This window comes from Eretmochelys imbricata, chromosome 24, assembly GCF_965152235.1.
Source record: "Eretmochelys imbricata isolate rEreImb1 chromosome 24, rEreImb1.hap1, whole genome shotgun sequence".
Lineage (NCBI taxonomy): Eukaryota > Metazoa > Chordata > Testudines > Cheloniidae > Eretmochelys > Eretmochelys imbricata.
Window position 1 is genome coordinate 6,182,860 of NC_135595.1, and position 23,581 is coordinate 6,206,440.

The 23,581-nt window shown below is 45.7% G+C and overlaps 1 protein-coding gene across 1 annotated transcript; it reads left to right on the forward strand.

The window, feature by feature from the left end:
- Positions 1 to 4,107: 4,107 nt before the first annotated feature.
- Positions 4,108 to 23,216, forward strand: LIX1L (limb and CNS expressed 1 like). Its single transcript, XM_077841151.1, has 6 exons — positions 4,108 to 4,405; positions 10,699 to 10,862; positions 11,999 to 12,139; positions 14,503 to 14,598; positions 17,328 to 17,405; positions 17,620 to 23,216. The coding sequence occupies exons 1-6, from the start codon at positions 4,108 to 4,110 to the stop codon at positions 17,860 to 17,862; spliced, it is 1,020 nt and encodes a 339-aa protein (XP_077697277.1). The 3' UTR covers positions 17,863 to 23,216.
- Positions 23,217 to 23,581: the final 365 nt, after the last annotated feature.

Here is a 23,581-nt window from a genome sequence, read left to right on the forward strand (position 1 = left end):
CCTAGAGCTCAGCAGAGGAAGCGCAGCAGCTGTTCTGCCCGTAGCCCCCGGCCCGCGCCCCTTCCCTGCCTGTTACAGAGACGATTCTCCAGCAGGCCTATCCCTGGGCTAGGACCAGAGTCCCCCTTCCTCCAGCTCCTATCTCCCAGTCCCCCAAATCAGCACCCCTTCATCCAGTCCACCCAATCCAGTATGCCAATCGCCTCATAACTCAGCCCCCTGCCTCCCCCCTGCACCCCTCAATGGCCAGGGATTTGTCTGTGTAACTCCCCTAACACAATGCACCTGCCTCCCCTTTACTTCTCTCCCAGAGGAAATCATAACAACTCTTAGTTAAATGTAAATAATTTACTCCCTTTATCTCCTGTCAGAGGGTCTCACAGCTCTATGAACATTAATGAATTAACATGCTCACAACCTCCCTGGAAAGTGGGTCAGTACCACTGTCCCTATTTCACAGAGGGGAAAAGTGAGGCACTGGAAGAGGGGAAGTGACTTGTTCAAAAGTCACACAGCAAAGTCAATGGCAGAGCTGGAAATAGAACCCAAGGAGTTCTGAGTCCCAGTCCCCTGCTCTCACAACTCCCCCCTCAAACTGGGAATAGGAACCCCGATTCACAGGCCCTTTGCTTTAACCCCTACACAATGTTCCCTACCAAAAGGAGTATGTTTTCAGGACTGTCTGTCCAGTTGCCACCTGTCTTCAGTCGTCATGTAAAGCCAACCATAATAAAATCTGTGTGCCACTCTACTGACTGTCTTCTGCCCCTTCATACAAAGCCTCTTTCTGTCACTTTCATGCTGCTGCTGAGGGGCTCGGATTTAAAAATGTGCTGAGTAACCATTCACAGTGGTGAGAACACAAGAGAGCCAGTGGGTACCCTCGCTTGCTTCAACTGTCAACTCCTGCCGAACAAAAGGGATATCCAGAGCATAGTGCAGAGGGACAACAATTCTTAATTCTTTCTGCTCACTCCACTGTACTATATCTAATTACAAGCCCTGAATAAAGTCTGTTTGTTCCAGACCCTATCTCTCTGCGACTCCAAAGGCCCCTAATAATACACTTCAATAAAAATCACTGTATTTTCTACAGTGTCTTTCATATAAATGGTATCCCAGGACGCTTCACAGAATTAAATAAATAACAGCAGAAAGGTGTGAGAAAAGAGACATTTTCAGCTGAGATCAGAAAGCAGAATCGATGAAGCAGAAAGATACGGGTGGGGCTGTTCCAGACTGCGGGAGCTGTAAAGGGGGAGGCTCTTGCCCAGCATTAGAGAGGACAGACATGGACACAGGTACTCAGATACTCAGGTGATGGGCATGGTGTAAAGATCTAGACCGATACATTTTAGATAGATTAAATACAATTTAGATTTGATTTGATTCTTAAATTCCTGTAAAATGTTCAGATACTTGATAGAGCAAACGTAACCCACACACCTCCTGCGTGTATGGTGCTCTGTCCCATCTAGTGGCACCAAGACAACTTAGAGAGAGAGATTAATGAGTTTGCTCTACAGCTTCAGCTAACAGCCAGCTGACTTTTAGCTCATGCAGTAGAGATTCATACACTAAGCTCCAGAAGTCCCAGGTTCGATCCGATCCTGCCTGCCAACGACCAGGGTCTGTTGGCATTACACAAATACAAACCTTATCCTAGCACATGCTTAACATATCATCACTACTTCTGTCACATACCCGAGGACTCTATCGTTGACGACACTTCTGTTAGCTTGTCCTGTGGATGACATATTTTAAACGGCATTAACAGAAAAAAAAGAGAGAGAGAGAGAGAGAGAGAGAGTGAGGCAGGGAACAGGGCCCCCCTGCTGATTCAGCAAAACCCAGTGACAAGTTTATCTGTAATAATAATTACATTAATAACATCTAGTGATACTGCATTCCCACTCAGCCCTGGCCTTAGGGGACCCATGGCTCGAGAGGGTTTGGATGCTTGTGAATGAGAAAGGAGTCATTTGCTGGGGATTGATCATGGGTGGGTCTAAATTAAGGGGGGAAGATGAGATGGCAGATAGCGAGAGAGGGTGAGTGGGAAGAAGGGAAGATCCAATGAGTGCTCCCTGCCATGATGTGATGGGGACCATCCTAATCATCCCCCCTCCACAACCAAAGACTGGAATAGAATCCAGGACTCCTGGCTCCTTGAACCCTTTGCCCTGTGCCACACTTTCCCAGAATCCGTTGCCACACTCCCAAAATTCTTAGCATTTGGCCAGACTCCCAGACTTCCTTGCACTTGGCCACACTCCCAGGATTCATTGCTGTGGAACATGACTGTCCTTCTCTCGCAGGAGATAGGCGGGTTCTGATTGGCTAAATTCCATAGTCCCTGCCCCCTGACAACACCAACTGGGCTGTGATTAGAATATTATCATGTTCCTCGTCTTTTTTTCAGGCTTCAGAATAGCAGCCATGTTAGTCTGTATTCACAAAAAGAAAAGGAGTACTTGTGGCACCTTCGAGACTAACAAATTTATTTGAGCATAAGCTTTCGTGAGCTACAGCTAACTTCATTGGATACATTCAGTGGAAAATACAGTGGGGAGATTTATATACATAGAGAACATGAAACAATGGGTGTTACCATACACACTGTAATTAGAGTAATCACTTAAGATGAGCTGTTACCAGCGGGGGGGGGGGGGGGTTGGGGGGACACCTTTTGTAGTGATAATCAAGGTGGGCCATTTCCAGCAGTTGACAAGAATGTCTGAGGAACTGTGGTAGGTGGGGGGATAAACAAGGGGAAATAGTTTTACTTTGTGTAATGACACATCCACTCCCAGTCTCTAGTCAAGCCTAAGTTAATTGTATCCAGTTTGCAAATTAATTCCAATTCAGCAGTCTCTTGTTGGAGTCTTTTTTTGAAGTTTTTTTGTTGAAGAATTGCAACTTTTAGGTCTGTAATTGAGTGACCAGAGAGATTTAAGTGTTCTCCAACTGGTTTATGAATGTTATAATTCTTGATAGGTTTCAGAGTAACAGCCGTGTTAGTCTGTATTCGCAAAAAGAAAAGGAGGACTTGTGGCACCTTAGAGACTAACCAATTTATTTGAGCATAAGCTTTCGTGAGCTACAGCTCACTTCATCGGATGTCTGATTTGTGTCCATTTATTCTTTTACGTAGAGACTGTCCAGTTTGGCCAACGTACATGGCAGAGGGGCATTGCTGGCACATGATGGCATAGATCACATTGGTAGACGTGCAGGTGAACGAGCCTCTGATAGTGCGGCTGATGCGACTAGGCCCTATGATGGTGTCCCCTGAATAGATATGTGGACATAGTTGGCAACAGGCTTTGTTGCAAGGACAGGCTCCTGGGTTAGCGGTTCTGTTGTGTGGTTGCTGGTGATTATTTGCTTCAGATTGGGGGGCCGCCTGTAGGCAAGGACCCGCCTGTCTCCCAAGGTCCGTGAGAGTGATGGGTGGTCCCTCAGGATAGGTTGTAGATCCCTGATGATGCCCAGGAGAGGGTCTGGTTGGGGGCTGAAGGTGAGGGCCAGTGGGGTTCTGTTACTTTCTTTGTTGGGCCTGTCCTGTAGTAGGTGACTTCTGGGAAACTCTCCTGGCTCTGTCAATCTTTTTTTCAGTGAGGCGTAATTTAATTGGCTAGATTTTTTCATTCCCCGCCCACTTTCATCCAGCCAGGCAGCTGGTTGGGCAACCAGAGAAGTCCCCGCCCCCTCAATTGATCATCTGCCTCTTGATTCGTTCCCTCCTCAGTCATCGTCAGCGATACGGGCGGTGATTGGGTATATCGCCTTCAAACCCCGCCCTCTCTTGGGAACACTCTTTTTTGATTCGGCCACCCTCTCTCCTTTTTCGTCCCCGGGCTGACGAGCTCTGATTGGACAGCTCACTTTCAGTCCCCGCCCACTCCCGTGGGACTCGGCTCTGTGATTGGGCAAATTGCCTCTAACCCTCCGCCTCTTCCCGGGGGTTCTGCGCTGCGATTGGCTTCTCCGTCCTGTAGGGCCCGCCCACCCCTCACCCCGCCTGGTGAGTGGCAGCCCTGAGGCGGCGCCCCCCCCCCCCTCAGCTCAGTCGGGGCAGGGTACGGAGGCCGACCGGCGGCGGCGATGATGATGGAGGCGGTGCGCGCCCAGCGGCTGCAGCCCGGGGTGGGGACGCTGCGCTCCCTGCGCCCCGGCGTGACCGGGGCCCCCGCGGTGGCCGCCTCGGCCCCTCCGCCCCCCGCTCCGCCCCCGCTGCCGGCGGCGCCTCCGGGGCTGGGGCTGGGGCTGCCGCCGCCGCCGCCTCTGGGGCTGCCGGGCCCGGGGCCCTCGCCGGGCGGAGCGGGGCCCCCGGCCGTGCTGCGCGAGGCGGTGGAGGCGGTGGTGCGCAGCTTCGCCAAGCACACGCAGGGCTACGGCCGAGGTGAGTGAGGGGAGCCGGGGGGGCCGGCACCCGCCGTGCGAGACCCCCCCCCCCACCCCACAGCCCGGGCGGGCAGGGCCCTGGCACGTAGCGCTACCGCCGGGCGGGGGGGCTGGGACACCCCCTCCCCCCCCCCCCCACCGGCCATGGAGACCCTGCCTCAGGGCTCAGCTGGGGCGGGGAGGTCTCTGCTGCGGCGTGTGGGACTCCCCATCTGAGATCTCCCCCAATCCTGGGGGGCTGGGACCGCTCCCGCCCCCCCCCACTGGCGGATCCCTAGTCCCATCACAGGGATCGGGGAAGTGGATCCCCTGCCCCACATTGCAGGGCCCCCTTGTCTGTGGGGACTGGGTCCCCCCCAAGCAGTGTGACTGTTGGAGTGAGAGGGGGGAGCTGGGAGACCCCCCCACTCCGCTGTCCTTTCCGATTGGGGACTCCCTGTACTCGGGGGTATAGTAAAGGTGAGGACGGAGACCTGCTACTCCATCCTGACTTCTAACTGGGGGCTCCTGGGGATCCCCTTACACTCAGGGATGTATGTGGCAGAGGCAAACCAGGGGATTGGGAGTGACCAGAAGACATTGCTAATGTGTCGGCTCTTCTCTTATAGTGTCTCTCTTTTAAAAAAAAACTTTCTCGTGTTACCCTGATCTTAGGGGTCACTTGTAAGGGACAGCTCTGGTGGCAAACCGCCGATCGTTCTGTTTCACCTCCTGTAGCTGATAGTACTTCGCATCATGTCAGTTGCACACTTTCCCCCTGCTTGGTCCTCGGTTTTCATCTGGGGTTTGCCTGGGTGCCCAAGCTGAGACACCTAAAAGGGCCTATGTTTCACACCGTGCTGAGCCGTCTGCTGTCTGAACATCAAGTCTCTTTAATGTGTGTCAGGTTGGTCAATTGAAATCACCAGTCTTTGAAAACTTAGGCTCGGAAAACATAGGTAAATGTCAATATAAGACTGGCGGGGGGCAGGAGTGTGGGAGGTGTGGGGGTGTTGTGTTAGGTGTAGGATCTGAAACAATTCTTTACTGTGTTTGAAGATAAGTAGGTTTCAGACTCATGGTGCTTCTGTAACTGGCCTGCGTAAATGTACACCAGTTACTAATCTCCCTGTCAGAGGAGAAAGGTTTTGTTTGACAGCTGTGTGTGTGTGTGTGTGTGTGTTGGGTTCTGAGCATGTGTATGAGACCTTTACTCCCTGGTTAGTGCCCAACAAAAGGCTCTTTCACACCCACAGGCAGCTATGAAGGGTGTTTTGCTGGGCATACCGATGGTTTCCTTTCTTCCCACCCCCACACATGCATTCTAAGTGACTGTATTTTCCATGAGATCCCTCTCCCTGCTCAGCTTACCTGCAGCTGCAGGTGATGCTGTTCACCACAACAGTGAGTGGAAGAAGTGACTAGCTCCTCGGACTGTGTGTCTGCGCTAGAGTGGGCTGCTTTGGAAGTGTTAACTACACCACACCCCATCCTGAGGTCTCCAAGTATTGCCTCAGATGCTCCCAATTCATATGAGAGCACTTCAGGGAAGCCTCAGATCTGAGTGTCCTGCACATCCCATCTGATCCTCTTAAGACACGTGGAAGCAGTAAAGATGATTAAACTTCAGTCTTTACTGGCACAAAGGTGGAAAGTATCCGTCTCCCCACCCATCTGGAGATGCTCTGCAACTGTTTTGAGTTCCCGAGTTCCGGTTATGACGGCAGGCCCAGTAGATGCAGTTGTACACATCCTAAATGCTTGGCAGACGTTATTTGACTTGAATGCAATGGAACTGCTGCTCTTCTGGCTCAGAAGCATTTCAGCACCATGTGGAATCACTTACTCTTCCTTATTTAATATGCGAGTCAGATGTGCTATCATGTACACAATACAGGGACCAGGGTCTACGCTCCAAGGCAATAAACAATTGATGTGACTGATGGCCAAAGCACTCTGTCTACGTGTGACGGGGCTACATCTCTTCGTATCCTGGCTCGAAGTAGCAAAGCTAAGTGGGAACTGCTGCTTTTCTACTGGTTAGGTTTGGAAAAGGGAGAAACGCTTTTGCTCCCTGCAGTGTTCTGTAGATTCAGTGCTTTTATCTGGATGGGGTGCATGTGTGCTTGGCATTTCCCGTTCCCCCATGGACGACGGTCATAAATGCTGAAAAGTGTTTTGATTGGACTTCTTGCTGCTGGTGTCCGTGTTAGAGCTTGTTGACCCAGTGTCTGCTGTTCTCAAATATGTTAAAATTCCTTTGGCTAAATACTGGTGTCTTGTATGCAAGATGGAAGTTGATACATCATCTGCCTCACAGCCCCTCTGTTCTCTCAAATCCTTTCTCAAATCCCAACAATCTTCTTCCTTTTTCATTTCAAGACTCTTGTATCTGCTCAAACCCCAAGTGCTCTGCTTTGCTTCACATTCTCATTTACACTGTAAACTCTTCTGGGTGTGGGAACATGTCCTGAGGATGTAAAGAGCCATGTGTGTGCTCTATCACTACTAGTGCAATAGACTGTTAGGGCACTTTAAATACTAAAATAAACCTGGCAACCTCCTGGTGACATCCCTGGTTAGAGATAGGGAAACTGAGGCATAGATCGAAAACAGCCCTCCAGGGTCCTACAGCAAGTCCTAACTTGTTCCCTTGCTCTAATCACTACATGTCATTTCCACAGTAAATTAATGTACCATTTGATTCAGTTGGCCCTTTCTCCCAGTCAAGCAGAGTCTCAAATGACTACTTTTCCTGTAGTATTCTGGCTGCCACTAGGAATCTTCAAAAAGCTGATCTTAATTACACTTTTCAGTGGTGAACCTACTCATCAGATGTTATGAGCAGGGCTGGACCTGCTCAAAACAGTTTTAATGTTTTAATGGAAAATTGGACAACTCAGTATTCAACAACTTCAGTTGTTTCTCAAAGGGTCACAGCCAAAATACACATCCAGCTTCTGGCTTGCAACACAGATGTTATTTTACATCCTCTTTGGATCAGAACCTCCAGCCCTCTTTCCTTGTGGCTTCTGATTTTTCCCATCTCCCCACTTCTACCGTTAATTCACATGTCAGCAGCAGAACTCTGAACGCTAGGAATCCACCCGTTTCAAGCACGGCCTCTTTGGGAGGATGGGAGTGAATCCGTGATACATTTTGAGAGCTCTAGTCAGGCAAAGAGCTGACGCTTGCTACCCAGAACAAATACAAGATGGAAGTTGTCTCCCTGCAGAATCTGTATGCAGCTGTGAACAAATGCCCTTTGCCTCTGACTGACTGAAAGATCACTCCACTGGCTAAGCACTTATTACCTGATAAATATGCATGGTGGGGTGGCCTTTATAGCGCTATTCAGCCGTAACTATGCTGAAAGGGAAAAGACAGATAGGAATATTCTCTATGCATATTCAAGAAATACCATAAGTCTCCTAATTTGCTCTGATATGATTCTTTAATGTCTTTTTTCCCTATTCACAGCAACCAGGCTTGCTGGGTTTCTCTTTCAGTTTTTTCTTGTTTAACTCTCTCTTCTCTCTTTTTAAATTGACCCCATTCTCTGTTGGGCTGGAAGCATTAATTTCAGTCCTTGAGAGAGAACCTCTTGGATACTCCTCAGTTGCCAGACCTAATGCTCCAGTTGCTAACAAAGTACCCTGCAAAACAAATAAGCAGTGTGCAACATAGAAAGGAGCTTGTCTCACACTGAAAACTTAAGCCCCATGCACTAGCTAAACAGTGTCTCCTTGTTACCTCCACTTAAGTGCTTGGCATCCAGTTCCTTGTCTTAACTAAATTAACAAACTTTTTATTGTTTTGAATGTTCATAATAACAAGGGGGGGGGGTGATTTCAGCCTTTTCATGCTGCTTGATGTAGCTTAGTTTCAGTTTTTCATTTGTGAAGTTGCTGGTATTTGGTCAGAGCTGCAAAGATTCAGTTGCCCTATGCCAAATGGGGTGTCAAACTGTTTGTTGAATAAGGCATATAGGCTCTGGCTCCCCGTGGGGGATTATATGCACAATTTATCTTGTCAATAGAAAGGGAATCTGCTTGCCTATGTTTGAATTCCATGCTCAGGCTGGTGTGCTGTAGCGCTGGCCAGGAACCACATAGATTGTGCACGTTTCCCTGTGAATCTCGAGTTTAAAACTACCCCCATGTTGTGTGTTTAAGGAAAAATCCATACCCCAACCTTGAAAGTGATCCAAGCCAAGTGCTCGTTATTAACTAACTCCCTGAAACATTGCATCTGAGGCAGGCGGGTAAAATGTTCTAGTGAGAAACTTGTGGTAACTATCTTGTTGGTTCCATTCTACAGGGAGCTAATGAAACTAATAACCTTAGAGGCAATAAGATAAAGCTAGTTCTCTTATCCTGAAAACTGCACGGATGAAAACCTAAAGTGTTACTTACAGTACAGTGTGTGGGCTAATAAAAAGTTTAGCAGGATAGCTTGAAGTACCTAGCGTGCTACTCTTGTGTGTCATCAAACTGATCTTCCGTCGTGTCGCTTTCTGTAAGCAGGGGAGTCATCTTGCTGGTTTTGTCTTTCTGTAAAAGAAACTGGAATAACTCTCTAGCAGGATTCCGCATGGAAGGGCATATTGTGTTCTAACTCTTCTTTCCAGTAGCATTCTTTTGTTCGCAAAATGTTACTCTAATTCATTTTGTACATTGCTTCATTTCAAAGTGATAACTGAGGTTGGAAAAGGCCCAGAGAAGGGTAATGAAGATGGGTTAGGAGAGGATTTTCCTAGAACTATATATCGCAAAAACCTAGAATTATTTAGTGCAGAAAGTAGCTTAGAGGGAACTTTCAAATTTAAGATTTTGATGGAAGCTGTGGGATACCTCCAGTGGCAGGAGGAATTGCTCTAATGTTAAGGTCAGATAAATTTAGAACAAATAAAAGGAAATGCTTCTTCCCTCACAGCACATGAAATTCAGAGCTGCAGGGAATCCTGGATAATGTTGATGACTAATGTTTGTAATTCCTGCATGTATACAAAGATAAGAGTAATTGAATCTCATGCTTCCTAACCTCTGTGGTGATGAGCTTGTGGCCAGGAGCAATCTTTCTGTCATGTGCATCCCTGCACAGTTAGTTGGGTGCATAGTGGGATTTTTGCCTTCTCTGAAGCATTGGGGTATTGTCCTCAGGTACAGACAGGATATCTGCTTGAATGTAGTATGGCAAATGTTCTACTTGTTTAAGGAACATCTAGAAGACTGTTAAAGACTGGCTCTTATCCTGAAAGGACCATAATTGCCAAAGTAAGCCAGGGTTAAAGCTTTGGATTCTGGTTTCCTGACATGAATGGAAAAAAAAAAACACTTCTACTAAAAATGATATTCCTGGCTTTAGTATGTGATTCACCATTCAATTATACCTCCTCCCATTCAGAAAGACAGTCATGATTTTTAAATGAGGCCTCTCCATTCTGCTCTGTGGTAGCAGACAGTTGATATAGCAGCAAAATGTTCCCACGCAAATGTCAGTGGAATTAGGTAAGGATTGATTTGGGCAGCCCACACCTTCTCTGAATGAGCCTTCTGTGCAGCTCCATAAAACAGTGACCTTCTCAAACTGGACATTAAATGTCTGACTTAAAGGCAGGTGATTTTTATTGGGCATCTTAGTGCCAGGGCAGGTCAGTCAGGTTATTATTGGCTCTCATTAGCCCTGCCACCTGCCGCACAGTGCCACTTGAACACTACAGAATCTTTTGTGGTCTTAAATGTCTGAAGAATCACATCCAGTCTGATTCCTGACACTGAGAGCCCAGCTGATCGGCCCAAGCAAGGGACAAACACATCACTCCCAATGCAGACTGCCTTTAGGAAAAAGACATTTCTGATTTCTTCCCTCATTAACTCTGATCCCTTCTTTAAAATACTCTTCCAAGAGCTTTTCGGTCTTCCCACCCTCCCACCCCACCAGCTCTGTCTGGGTGTGAGTGAGAGGAAAATTTCACTACCTAAAGTCTTGCCTTTTAACTCACTGTATGTTTAGATTGTTGTGTCTCAAGATTAGAACCTGGGTCTAGCGGTGCTGAGCACCTACAATTCTCAGAATTGGACTGTTAGCTCCATGGGGAGGGACACTGCTGTCGTATTGGTACAGCGCAATGTGTGTGAATGTGCAAATGACTCTCCATTTCTGTAGACCAGCAGTCACAAGTGGTGAGCAGTAAAACCAGTTTCTCAGGCTCAGTTTCCTGCGCTCGATTTTTGCGGTATGAAAAGACCATTTCTCTCTCTGATATCCGTCCTTAACTTTTTTTTTTTCCCCTGACTTCTATATCTTCAGTGAACGTTGTGGAAGCTCTTCAGGAGTTCTGGCAGATGAAGCAGTCACGTGGTGCTGATCTGAAAAACGGAGCCCTGGTGGTGTATGAGATGGTCCCTTCCAACAGCCCCCCTTATGTCTGCTATGTCACCTTGCCTGGGGGGAGCTGCTTTGGCAGCTTCCAGGTAGGACCACCTGGCTACAGAGACTTGAGTGGCTCTAGCTACACAGCTCATTCTCTGTAGAGCTGACTGGGGGGAGTCTATCAATTTCCTCAAATCCCCATTCTTAATGGAATCAAAATTCCTCAATGTGAGGGGTGGGTGCTGGAGGCTTTCTGGAAGCCCCAAAACACAGATGGATCCAGACCCATAGTAGAGGGATAAATCCAACCCAACTTAGTTCTGCATGGTAAGTGCAGTGGTTGTCTGTCTTTAGCTTGAGATTTGCTGTAGATACGTTACCCCAGGATTACATAGTCCCTACACTCACTGCAGGGAATTAATAGGGTTTCTGCAAATAGTGAGGTTGCATACATGGCATCTAAGGCAATTGGCAAGTATTAGTGTAACTTTTGTTTAGCAATATTTGCTTTAAGTTAAATGCCTTATTCGTCATAGGGTTAAGTAGCTGAGTACAGTTACAGGGTGAATTCTAGAGACAACGAACTTCAATAGAGTTGCAGTCCCTATTACAGCTCTGATTTCGACCCAGTGTCTCTTCCCAAGATGCTCAGAAAAGTTTGGCAGCCAAACTAATAAGGCTTGATCAATAACCGCTGCCTTTCCTTTGTTACAAGGGAAAAGGTCCAATCCAAATTCTTAACCAGAAAGATTAAAGTCCAAAAATCACACAGGGTCCTGATTGCATTTCGGGTTCCTTTACTGCAGTGGCTTAAGGCAGAGTTATGCTCTAGTCTTGGTTTGAGGAAGGCATCCAAAAGAAACAAATTCCAGCAGCTGAGCTGCCTCCCCATCCTGCAGAGCAGCCCTCGTGTTTAGAGAAGGATGGCTGTGTTTGGGTTTTAAGATAATTAATTTTGTTGGCAATCCAGTTGGTGGTATTTCCATGTCCACATAGTATGTGCTGACTTCAGTTTCCAGTTGAATTTTTGCATTCAGTATGGCTGGGCTTGCTGTGGTTTAAAACACACTCCTAATGACTTCAGGATGTCTGAGGAAAATAGTTTTCCAGCACTCCACAACAACTGCCACCTAACAGCCATTTCGTATATGCGGGGAGAACTTTGGAGTGTGTCGGCCTTAACTGATCTAAGCCGTCTCTGCTTTTCTGTTCTGATGACTTGTACGTCTGTCCCCAGTTCTGTCCGACCAAGGCGGAAGCCAGGAGGAGCGCTGCGAAGATTGCACTAATGAATTCTGTCTTTAATGAGCACCCCTCCCGGAGGATCACAGATGAGTTCATTGAGAAGAGTGTCTCGGAAGCCTTGGCGTCTTTCAACGTAAGGGCTTTGAATGTCTTGACTGTTGCAGTTGGTAGGGACAGGCTGATTGGAAAGTTTCATAAATCTATGGGAAGGGAAATTTCTTTTGCATCTGGAAACCCTTATGGCAGGCTTTCCAGTGATTCTTGGAATGATATAGAAATACTAAAAATAAAAATAAACTCTTACTCTAATTCTTGTTTTCTCTCAAACTGGATTCAAACTCCCTTCTCCATCTATCCTCTCAGCCCTGCACTTGGGGTCAAATCTGCACCCAGTTAGATCAGCAGACTTACTTTGGACTGGTATATCGGAGAGCAGCATTTAGCCCTTAATGTTTTCAGCATGCCCACTGTTGAGGACCTGTTAACTCCAAACTTCTTCCACTTCCAGGAGAAGCACTTCACACCTTTTCCTAGAATTCCGGCCAAGTTTCTTTTAAATATAAAAATGTCTCTCTTGTATAGAACTGCTTTTATGTGAGCTAAAATGAAAGACTGGCTTGCTTCAATGCCTGCCCATGTCTGGTACTACCAGTAACCCAAGAAAGGTTGGCTAGATAGTCTCATTTTTTTCTTGCAGAAGATATAGGTATAACAACTTGCTGGAGTGTAGTGGTTCCATGTGGTATTACTTGGAATGCCTGCAGGATGAGATTGTCAAAGGATCCTAAGGGAACAAGGCACCAACTCCATTGACTTTCAAGGGAATTGGTGCTCTAAATCCCTTAGAGCTTTTGAAAATCTTCCCCTATAATTCATGGTAATAGGGCTTGATGAGACAAAAATGGAGTATGCGATTTAAAAACCAGGAGCATTTTATTACATGGTGACTTCTCTGCCATAGATGTTCTAATCAATGTAACGTTTCCACCTATCTGGGATCCTGTGTACTTTTATAGGGGTAGTCTCTGAAAAACAAGACTAACTAGGCCAGAAAGCATCAAAAACGTTTCTCTAAGTGCATCCGGGGGCGGGGAAATATTGATAGGATTTTACAAGGCACTGCCTCCTTCAAAATGTAATAGTTAATCGCACCTTGCTGTTTCAAAAACGGTGTCTGGCTTCCTGGTGCCCACTGGGCCTGGAACAAGATCAGCTCCTTTCCGTTACTGAGCCTACAGTGTTCAAGCCTGATGAACTCTTGGGGTGTGGAGCTTCTCTGATCAGCCTGTTATTGTGTGCAGCCTCATTATTTGAGCCAGATGCATTACAAAGCTGTACCTGTTTAAATACTTGGTGGTAGGCATGTTAAACTTCCTAGTGCCAAAATCATACTTTGTCAGAATGAGTTTTTACTGTGTATTCAGACAGCACCTAATGGAACCCAAACTACTGTGTGAACCTTGAAACAATCTTACAATCCTAAATGTTATTGAAAGATAGCATCTGATCATATAAATGTAGGACTGGAAGGGACTTGGGAGTCAAATTCAGCCTCCTGTCTTGTGCCAAGAGCATGAAACAGTTTGCATTGAAATCCAGGTCAAAATTTGCAGAGATCCTGTAGGGGGCTGGCTAATATGCTAGTCAACAAGTACAAGATACAACAGGCATGCAAGTGTGTGACCTCTGATACCTTATCAACTACTGAAGCTAGGAAAATATTGCCGTGAATTTCTTGGAAAGCTGGTATTGCCGGACTTCAGTGATGATCCTGGTGGTCCAAAAGACGTTGAAATGGTCACTGGTTCCTCACACTAGATAAAATTGGAGGCTTTTGAGAACGGGTTGGAGAAGGGATGGTCTAGATCTACTTAATCCTGCCTCAGCACAAGGGCATGGACTAAATGGCCTTTTGAGTTCTCTTCCACCCCTACGTTTCTATGATTCATGAAAATATAAGCCATCATAGTTCACACACTAGACAGAAGTCTGTGGAAGTATGCATGAGGAAATCTGCCCAGAGCATCAGGTCACAGATATTAGATTTTCTGGATATTCCTTGATTCCCTGCTCAAATCTCAGGTTTCATGTTGTGTCCACCTGAATCCAGTTAATTCCAAAGCACCTCTGAGCACTTGTCATCTAGATATGGCTGCTGTAAAGTATCATAATGTTTCTCCAAGATGGAGACAAGTGATCGGCTTTTGTCTTGTCCTGATAGCTTCTGTCTTGGGACATTTCCTCGCAAGAGCACACTGTTTAGTGGAAGTTGGAGGCATTCAAAATCTCTTCCATGTTTGTAGAATCTGTGAAACATTCAAGGTGGTTAAAGTTTGCCTCATCAGAGTACAAACAAACAGTCTGTGGAGCCTGAAAATGTCTCTTGACTAATAGCAGCAGAGCCATGTGGGAACACCGCTTAGCAGCATGCCAAGCTGGGTGGTTGCCCTTTTCTGTTTAGGGGTTGTAATTCTTTAATATTACTCTTTGTTGCAGGGTAATAGAGAAGAAGCCGATAACCCGAACACTGGAATTGGTGCTTTCCGTTTCATGCTGGAATCCAACAAGGGAAAATCAATGTTAGAGTTTCAGGTACTATCCATAACTTGATTCCCCACTCCAGTCTTGATTAAAGTGGGTTTTTAAAAAAAATCTTCTAGTTACATCATTCAGTGCTACAGAATGTACTAGGTCTGTGCATTCAGAAGGCACGTGCTGCTATGTTTTTTGTGTTGCTATACGCTTACTGCTAGATAGGAGCTCCAGCCACAGAATCCAGACCAGGATTTTTCAAGCCTTCGAAAGTTCAAGGATATTTGGATTATGCAGGGTTCTGTTTTGGGCTCCCTTCTGATTAAAACATCTCTTGAGATGCTCGCATAGACCAGTATTATGGAAGGGGTTGTGCATGCATCATGTGATCTAGTGCCTTCAGTACTGGAATATGTGGGTAATGCAAGAAGCAACATGGTCTAGTGGTTCGAGGACTAGGAGTTCTGGGTTCTATTCCCAGCTCTTCCACTGATTTGCTGTGTGACCTTGGGCAAGTCATTTTACCTGTTATCATTTTCCCCTCTCTGTGAAAGTAAGTGGGCTAGCTATTCCCATTTTAAAGCATCTGAAGGTATTTGGATGACAGGCACTATAAGCGTATAGAACTAGGCATTCTGAAGTCTTGAAATCATTGAGATCATCTTAGTTGGTTACCTTAGGTACATCTGCACTGGCAGGTGGAATCTCCAGCTCCGGTAGATGTGTGTGCATGCTAGCTGCGATTGACTCAACATGCTAAGAATAGCTGTGTAGCCACAGTGGCACTGGTTGGTCAGGCTAGCTGCCTGAGTACATACCTAGGGTCTCTGTCGGGACTGTAGCTTGTCCCACTGTCGTGGCTACGCTGCTATGTGCTAGCTCAGTCGGAGCTAGTATAACGTACATCGCCTGAGCTGGGAATTACGTCTCCAGCTCCAGTGCAGACATCCCCTCACCTCATAGTTAGACCTTTACACTGCAGTTCGGAGTGACAACTGATTAGACGGTGCTTTGGGAGCCAGGGTTTTATTCCCTGCCATTGGGAGGGAGGCTTGTCTAATGGCTAGAGCATCGGGCACACAGAATTCAGACTCTGTTCCCAATTCCGCATCTGACTTGCTTCCACATGTACCCTTCTCTGTTTGATGGGGGCATCTGCTTCTCGGGTATTCCGAGGTTTCATTGTTTTTCAAGTGCTTTGAGATCCTTGGGGGGAAGGCCCTTTATGGAAGTACAGATATTACTGTCACCGGAAACTTGAAACAGGGACTTTGCACTAGTAGCTGATTTGTCCAGATTCAGGAATTTGATTCTCAGAAGGGGAGAAATAGACCCTACTTTCAGTTGCCAGATGCTCAGAGGAGCTTGGCTGCTTCATGCATGTAGGCAGGCGCCTTAAGCTCGTAACTTAGTTTTTTATTTGGAACTCTCTGCTGTAGGCAAACTTTCTTGACACTGACTTTTTGCCCTGCTGCTCTCCCTTCAACGGTAACATTCCGTAGGCGCGGAGGTTAGAAGTGTTTATATTAATAGCCCTGTTTACAGAAACTGACGCCACATCCTGTATATTCCTCTGGTTGCATTGTCTGTGGGAAGTCTGTTTTTTTTTTGTGGGAGTTTATGGAATGAGGTTTGTGTGGCCATCAGAGAAACGTTTGCCCGGTTTCCATTACAACCGAGATCTGCTCTATCACCAACCAGCGTCTGGTGCAATAGCTCCGGGGATGAAAACCGGCATAGAGAAGCACAAACAACGGATGTTACGGCACAAGAGGTATCCCAAAGGATCAGCAGTCTGAAGGATCTTTCCCATCCCATCATTGGGAGTGGTCTTCTGTCTAGCTATGCAAGGCATGGGCATTGCCCTTGGCTGATATCCCGTACAATAACATATGTCCTTTTTAAATAGTTGTTCTATGAATGGCCCTTTTCATCTCTCTGTACTGTAGGACTTTATCAGCATGGCCTCAACTTTAAGTAAGCCAGCTGTGATCACTAATTTATTTATATTGCCGTAGCGCTGAAGGGTCCTATCAGAGTCTAGAGTCCAAGTGGTAGGTGCTCTACAAACCCATAACACAGTCCCTGCCCTGTGAAGCTTATAATCTAAGTAACGGTAATGGCTTCTAGCCTGTTTCGCTCAAGGAGCTCAAAGCACTTCACAAACTTTTCCTGAAGCTTCAGTTCCCTGTGAGGTGATTAACTTATGGATGAGGGAAAAGATCTAGAAAGATGAAGCCACTTGCCCAAGGTTGCAGATAAGAGAATAGAACCAGTCTGTAAATACCACATGGTGAGCTGGAAATATAACCCTGGAATCCTGGCTCCCAGTCCTCTGCTCTAACCACTAAGCCCTCCCTGCTGTGGGCTTAGTAACTAGATGAGCAAAAATGTAAGTGGAAGGAAGGAGTAATTCACTCCTATGTATCTTCCCCACCTTGGTCTGTCTTCTAATAATAGTCCGTACCTCTTACCAGCTGTAGCCCTAGCACTTCTTAGCTGCTGATCTCTAAGCACTTTACAGAGGAGGTCAGTATCATTATCCTTATTTTACAGAGGGGGAAACTGAGGCACCAGGAGGTGAAATGACTTGCCCAAGGTTTCAGTAGATCTCCTGTGTCCCAGTCCAGTGCCCTCCCCACTAGGCAACACTGCCTCCTGAGGGCTCTATGTTACAGAAAGCTGGCTTTCAGCTGTATGCGAGAGAAGCCTTTTGCCTGTGTACATTCATTGCCGTCCTTCTGTTGACACTCTTGCCCTTCGAAGCTGACTGCCATTTCCCCTTGCAGGAGCTGATGACCGTCTTCCAGCTGTTGCATTGGAATGGCAGCCTCAAAGCCATGCGAGAGAGGCAATGCTCACGACAGGTAAGGCCGGCCTGGGCAGTGGTTGAGTGCTGCTTTGGCAACAGCACTGGAGATGCCTAAGGGATTCTTGGACCTTTTGCTTCGGTGCTCATCCAGACCCGTCATTCATTTCCCATCATGCTGTTGTGTGCAGCGGAGCCAGATGCTACTAACCAATGCGCGTGTTCTTAGTGACTCGCCATTCATAAGCTCCCGTCATATTTCTTCCCCCTAGGAGGTGCTGGCTCACTATTCGCACCGTGCTCTGGATGACGACATAAGGAACCAGATGGCCATGGACTGGGTGAACAGGGAGCAGAACACCCCAGGAGCCCTTTCCAGAGAGCTGTCCTCGACAGAGAGGGAGCTGGATGAAGCCCGACTGGCTGGGAAAGAGCTGCGTTTCCACAAGGAGAAGAAAGACATCCTGATGCTGGCAGCTGGCCAGCTGGGGAGCATGCACTCCTCCAACTGCTAGACTCTGCACGCAGACTGTCCAGCTTCCCCATGCATACTAACAATTCCACATTGAAGGGATCTGTACCGTATCACTTAGGGCATGTAGCTGCCTCTTCTTCCAGAGTCGTGGCCCATTTGCACATTTTTTTAAGAAGATGTTTTTAAAAGTTTCTGTACAAATTTTTACACTTAGTACTAGCCTTTCGATTACTTTTCAGCTTTCTATCTGCTAAAGAATTCCTTCTCTTTAAAAGTGCATTTAAAAAAAAAAAATGCAGCCTTTCAGTGTTAAGACCTCCGTCCGACCCAGGTACCGTACAGATGACCGTATTCAATGGAAATGTAGCAATTCCCCAGGGAGATCTGGATTTGAAGAGATCCAGAAGGCATGTTACGCAGAACTGCCTTTTCTCCTGCTTCTGGTCAAACCCCTCTGCCTTTTGAAAAGCACAGCATCTAGCAATATGTTCTGCTCTTTGTGCTAGAATTCATGCTCCAGTGGAGAACACCTCAAAGCACATGCATGGAGTTTCGGATCTGGGATTTTGATTTGCGCCATTATAGAAATGTGGGGTCAGTCTTCAAGAGTGCCATCTGCATCTGAGATCAGATTTAAAACTCCACAAAGTGTTACGGGATGGGGTGTTTGTATCTGTTCTTTGCTTCGGTCTTTTCTCTCTTGTACAGAAAGAGTCAGCTGGTGACGTACGTTCAAACTGCTTCCTTAATACCAAATTAGAAGACGCTGGTGGTGGTTAAGGGATTGGCTTTGGTATTAAGGAATTGGGCTCAGCTTTTTAATTAAATCTGTACTAGAGAGAGCTCCGAGCCATAAGAGCTCTGTAGTCCCCCTCTTGAATCCCCTTTGAACTTTTATGGGACGTGACCCTAGCCTGCGTGGGTGGATAAGCTTGGAATGACGTTCCATGGGCTGATTAGTAGGTGGTGCTGTGAAGCGGACAGTACACTTTCCTAGAAGTCAAGCATCTTCATAAGTTAGTCTCATCTCGGTTGGCTGGGGACGCCAGAGTTCTGAGGCTATCCTACTGCTGTCTGGTGTCATGCTGTTTGTCTCCATGCTAGCAACCTGGCTCTGGGTTGCTTTTGAACAGGATGTTGAACTAAACCTTTTTCAGGAAGACCTAAATAAACAGCTTGCCAGATATTTAGAACTGGCTAACAGAAACACTGGGGGAACTGTTCCAGGCATATCACCAAAGGCCCTGTGTTTACTACCTTGTTAACCAGAACTGTATTAACTTCTTGAAGCAGAACCTGGATCCAGCTGGTCCCCAGCAGTGGAAGGTCAGATCTGGATCCAAACCCTATGGTTCAGTCTCAACTACACTGTCTTTCTTTTGGCCAGCATAGAGAGATCTGAACCAAATTATAAACAGGGCTGCACCTAGTCTATAGCACACTAACTAGTTTATAATATAGGTCAGATCTGTCTTCAGGTTGCTAAGAACAGTCTCCCTACATGGTTTTACTCCCTAAAATGTTTAGATTACCCATGCAAAATAGATAACAGTAGGCTGCAAAGGGCTGCATTTAATCTCCACTTTGGAACTGCTCTGTTTGTTATAATGTTGCTTGAACAAAAGATTCCTGAAATGTAAATCTATATATGCACTATTTTTTTAAAACTGATAGAGCCCTGCACTTAGTATAAATATTAGCCCTGTAGTGCAAGTAGCTTAAAATCATCCTTTCAAATACCCAGATGTTTATATCGTTCAGATTTATGGCAGGGGGTGGGGGAATTGCTGGCTTCAGAACAGCAGCACAAAAGGGAAACCCAATCAAGAGACAAAAACTGCATTCCCAACTCCTCTCTAGGGTCTGCTTGTCCCAGTGATTGACATTGAGCTTTCCTAACAGGCTAGGCACTCAGTTGTGAACTGTTTCTTAGTTACCTAATTGCCCTAAGAGGGTTGAAAGAAATCTACGGGGGTTTATCCAATCTGCCCAAGTAGAAACCTCATGTTCAGAAATAGTTTGTGTATGTCTGTGTCATGGACAGAAAAACTGCAGCTTTGTGGAGATGGGGCAGCTGCAAGCACTGTTTTTATCAGGCCATATTTACCGAAGATGTAGTCAAAGCACAACCATACAACTATCTGATCGTTGGCTTCTACACAATTGTTGAGGGGACAGGGGGAAGGAAGGGGTTGTTAACACCTTGGGCACCTCTTCTTATCAGCCCTCAAATGATTCCAGTCTGATAAATTCTCCTGTGCACATAAATGCCACTGCAATGCAAGCCAGGGATTAATTGCTCTGGTCACAAACTGAAAACATTTCATTGCTTGCACCAGGGAAAAATGGAAAGTCATTCCAGCCCAGACCATCCAAGTCCCTGGATTTCTGATCTTTGTGCATCTCTGTGACAAATCTAATGGGCATTAGGGAGCCCATGTTTCATATTTTGCTGTGGGGCCTTAGCCCAAACTTGCACTTTGATCAAAGATCCAGATCCATTTGATTCTGTTGAGTTAAAACTGAATATTAATGCACAAAAACAAAATCGTAGTTTGTAATATTCCCAGTAGGAAGTCCTACTCTGTAGTGTTTCCTGTTCATGGCAATAACTCTTTGGTCTGATCTCTCAGATCATAACTACCAAACCTTTTTACCTTTTATCTAGTGACTTGTAGATTTTGTAAGCCTGCTGTGCAAGGCATTTATTTGAAAGGATGTGGAACTCTTTAATCTCACATCCTGCTTTGAGGGGGCTTGCTAGTGTCTGATTAGTTTTGTAAAGGAAAAGTTACAATATTGGGCCATTACTAGCAAAGTCTGAATCTATTTTTGTGGTGACATAAATGACACAGGGATTGATGGAGCTGGAAGCCATGGTACAGAAAGTATCTGTTAGCTACGCCTACACTGTAATGGTACCAGTTTTAAGCTTGATCGTAGGCCAGTCATCCAAGGCCTTTGTCATTTTAGAGTCTTCCTTTACAAAGTAGGATGTTTTTTAAAACATCCACATGGTACATTTTCTATACTATTTGATTTGCAACATGTAGTGTGCAATGCAATAGATTTGCTTGTAATTCACACAAAATGTCAATCACTATCTCTTGGCTTATGAGCCTTTTCCTCTAGTCAGCATTGAAGAGGCAGGAGGCCTCAGGTGGTGGGGAGGGAAGGGGGGTAACAGTTGAGCACTTTGTACAGTATTTCATATCCTCGATTCACTAGTGTAGTTCAAGTTAAACAGCCAGCTAGAGCACAAGTCTCCTAGCCAATGCAGTCTAACAAAGCAATGATTTGCTGGTGCACAAAATAATCTTCCTCATAACCTGTGAAAGCCTTTTCAGTGTATAATCCAGAAGAGTTGATAGGATCTCTTGTGGGATCTTCAGTCGAAGGCTGTCTTTTAAAAAAAATATATTCTGCCGCTTTGGGATCTTTGTGGATCTCTTCTCATGTTGGCTCTTGGTGTCTCACTAACTGAGGCTAGTCTTTGAGGTCCCACTCCGAGAGCAGGAGTCTGCCACCTCTCAACCCCGCTCCATCTTTCGAAAGAAGCCTCTTGCAGAGGATGTTTCAACTAGTAGAATATGGATATTGAAGCAATGTTATCACAAGAGGGAGCTCAAGAAGAAACTGCATTATTCTTAGGCCTTCTAGTGCTGTAGTCCAGTCCTAACAAGCCTATGTTTGATGGTTTTATATGTGTATATATATTTTTATATGCAGCCTTTTTACCTGATAGTATTAATGTTTAATGCATTTATAAACTTGATTTGTAAATGGTATTTTTAGTTCTTGGGGTGGTTTTTTTTTGCAGGTTGGTTTCTTGGTTTCTGGACCGTTACTGAGACACTTCATGCTGTTTCTAGAGAAAGGAAATGATTGAGTCTTTACTTTCTTCTAACATTTCCACTTGTGTGTAGAGTTAAAGTAAGTAATGTGACACTGACTTGTCTAAGAACCTAATCCTGCAAATGCTTAAGGCCTCGAGAGAGGTGGTGTTCACAGCATTGGAACCCGAAGTGTGTATCTCCAGAAATGTTACTTCCAGGGATGCTCCCTGAGTTGGACTCCTTCCTCCCACATTGCTTGGTGCAGGGCAGAATCTGGACCTAGACTTCAGTTCATCTGTTTTGGATTTATTTTTTTTAAATGGCTTACCTGAATTAGTGTTAACCTTACTGTCTGACACAGGGTGGTGCTGCAGAAGTCAAATCGCATTAGAAATTTCCTCACTTATCCAGACATAGGCTGTGTTCCCTTTGACAGCTGAATAATCACTCTTCCCCTTCTGAAGTCTGGTACTTCAGCTCCCAGCAAGCACAGGAAGCTTCTTAGGGTCTGTCTGCTCCCCATTTCAGTGCTAATTTTGGACCTTTTCAAGATGTATTTATTTGCTTATGTGAGACCTTAATGGTTCTCCACTAAAACCAGAAACCCTTACTCTACTCAAATCATCAGCACAGTGTTATACTCTGAATAATAAGGGATACGTTTCAGATGCTTTTTGGTGCCATTAAAAAATTGCAAGCAACCCTTTGAAACAAACATAAGGATTACATGGTTTCTGTGCTCAAAGGCTAATTCTCTTTAATGGGATTTCTTTGCAGTAGGAGAGGCATATAAAGACTTCATACATAGTACTTTGTTTAAAGGATGATATGTTCGCGTATATCAGCCTTGTCAAATTCTACTCATCCATTCACATGGTGAATCTTCTTCCAGGCGAGTTAAACATCCCTAGTTTAACCAAGGTAAGGAGTTTGGGAAGGTCTGGGCAGGCTCTCACTTTCATGACCGTTGTGGAGGCAGTTTTTTATATTTATATAATAAAATCTGTCTTTATAAGTAGAGCCACACCAGAGGATTTACCTGTTTCTGCTAAGCTAGCAGTCTGTCTAATACTGTGACCTAGCTAGAGCTCTGGCATCTCATTTGTAGACACTCCAAGAACTGATGCAGAGCTATGGGATGTTGCCTCATGCCTTTTTCTACTGGGGTTAGAGAAGAGGGTTTCCTGGGCAGGACCCAGTATAGCTTTATTATAAATAGCAACAAGTGTCTGTGAGTGTCTTTCCTGTGTCCCTACTCCCGCTCCCCGCCTTCTAATCACAAGTTGTCTTGAAATCTCTATCCCCCATGAGCTTCAAGGGGGAATTTGGCTTTTGATTTGATCCATAGTACCAGCATTATTAATATCCTGGCTTCCTAAGCATCCAGTGTCTCTTCTTTCCTGCCTTCATGCTGTATATTCCAAATCAAACACTACAGTAAGATAAATCACCTTTCACATGTTGTCTCTGCCTTTGTTCCATTGTATCATATAATGTTTAGTACTTCACGTGTTTTGTATGTATAATTTTATACAATAAAATTGATTTTTTTTGAGGAGCTGGTTTCTCTCTTTCCTAGGGAGGGATGGTGGATTGACATTCTCTTCAGTGAGAATTTGGTCTAGATTTCCCTCCCCCCCTGCCCCCCCATCAGATGCACCATTTGCAGCTGCAGTGCATGCATATGAAAGATAGCTTGAGTGTCTGCCATTTCCACCCCAAAGTGTACAAAGATCTGCGGACTGCTGGCTTCTTAACCGGCATTTCCCCTGCTCCACTTTAGTAACCAACTAAAGACAGACTAGCCATGGGGGTAGGAAAGACTAAATATTCCAGTCTTCCTTCTGCCTGGTTTACGGGCTGTTACTCTGGGGTCTAAGCCAGGCTGGCTTGAGCTGGAACAATTGTCAGCAGAAGCACCTG

Bases quoted from the DNA above. Each gene is read 5' to 3' on its own strand.
- LIX1L (XM_077841151.1), top strand. From the start codon at position 4,108: ATGATGATGGAGGCGGTGCGCGCCCAGCGGCTGCAGCCCGGGGTGGGG. The intron at 12,140-14,502 runs GTAAGGGCTTTG...TCTTTGTTGCAG, and splicing joins AAGCCTTGGCGTCTTTCAAC to GGTAATAGAGAAGAAGCCGA. The intron at 14,599-17,327 runs GTACTATCCATA...TTCCCCTTGCAG, and splicing joins AATCAATGTTAGAGTTTCAG to GAGCTGATGACCGTCTTCCA.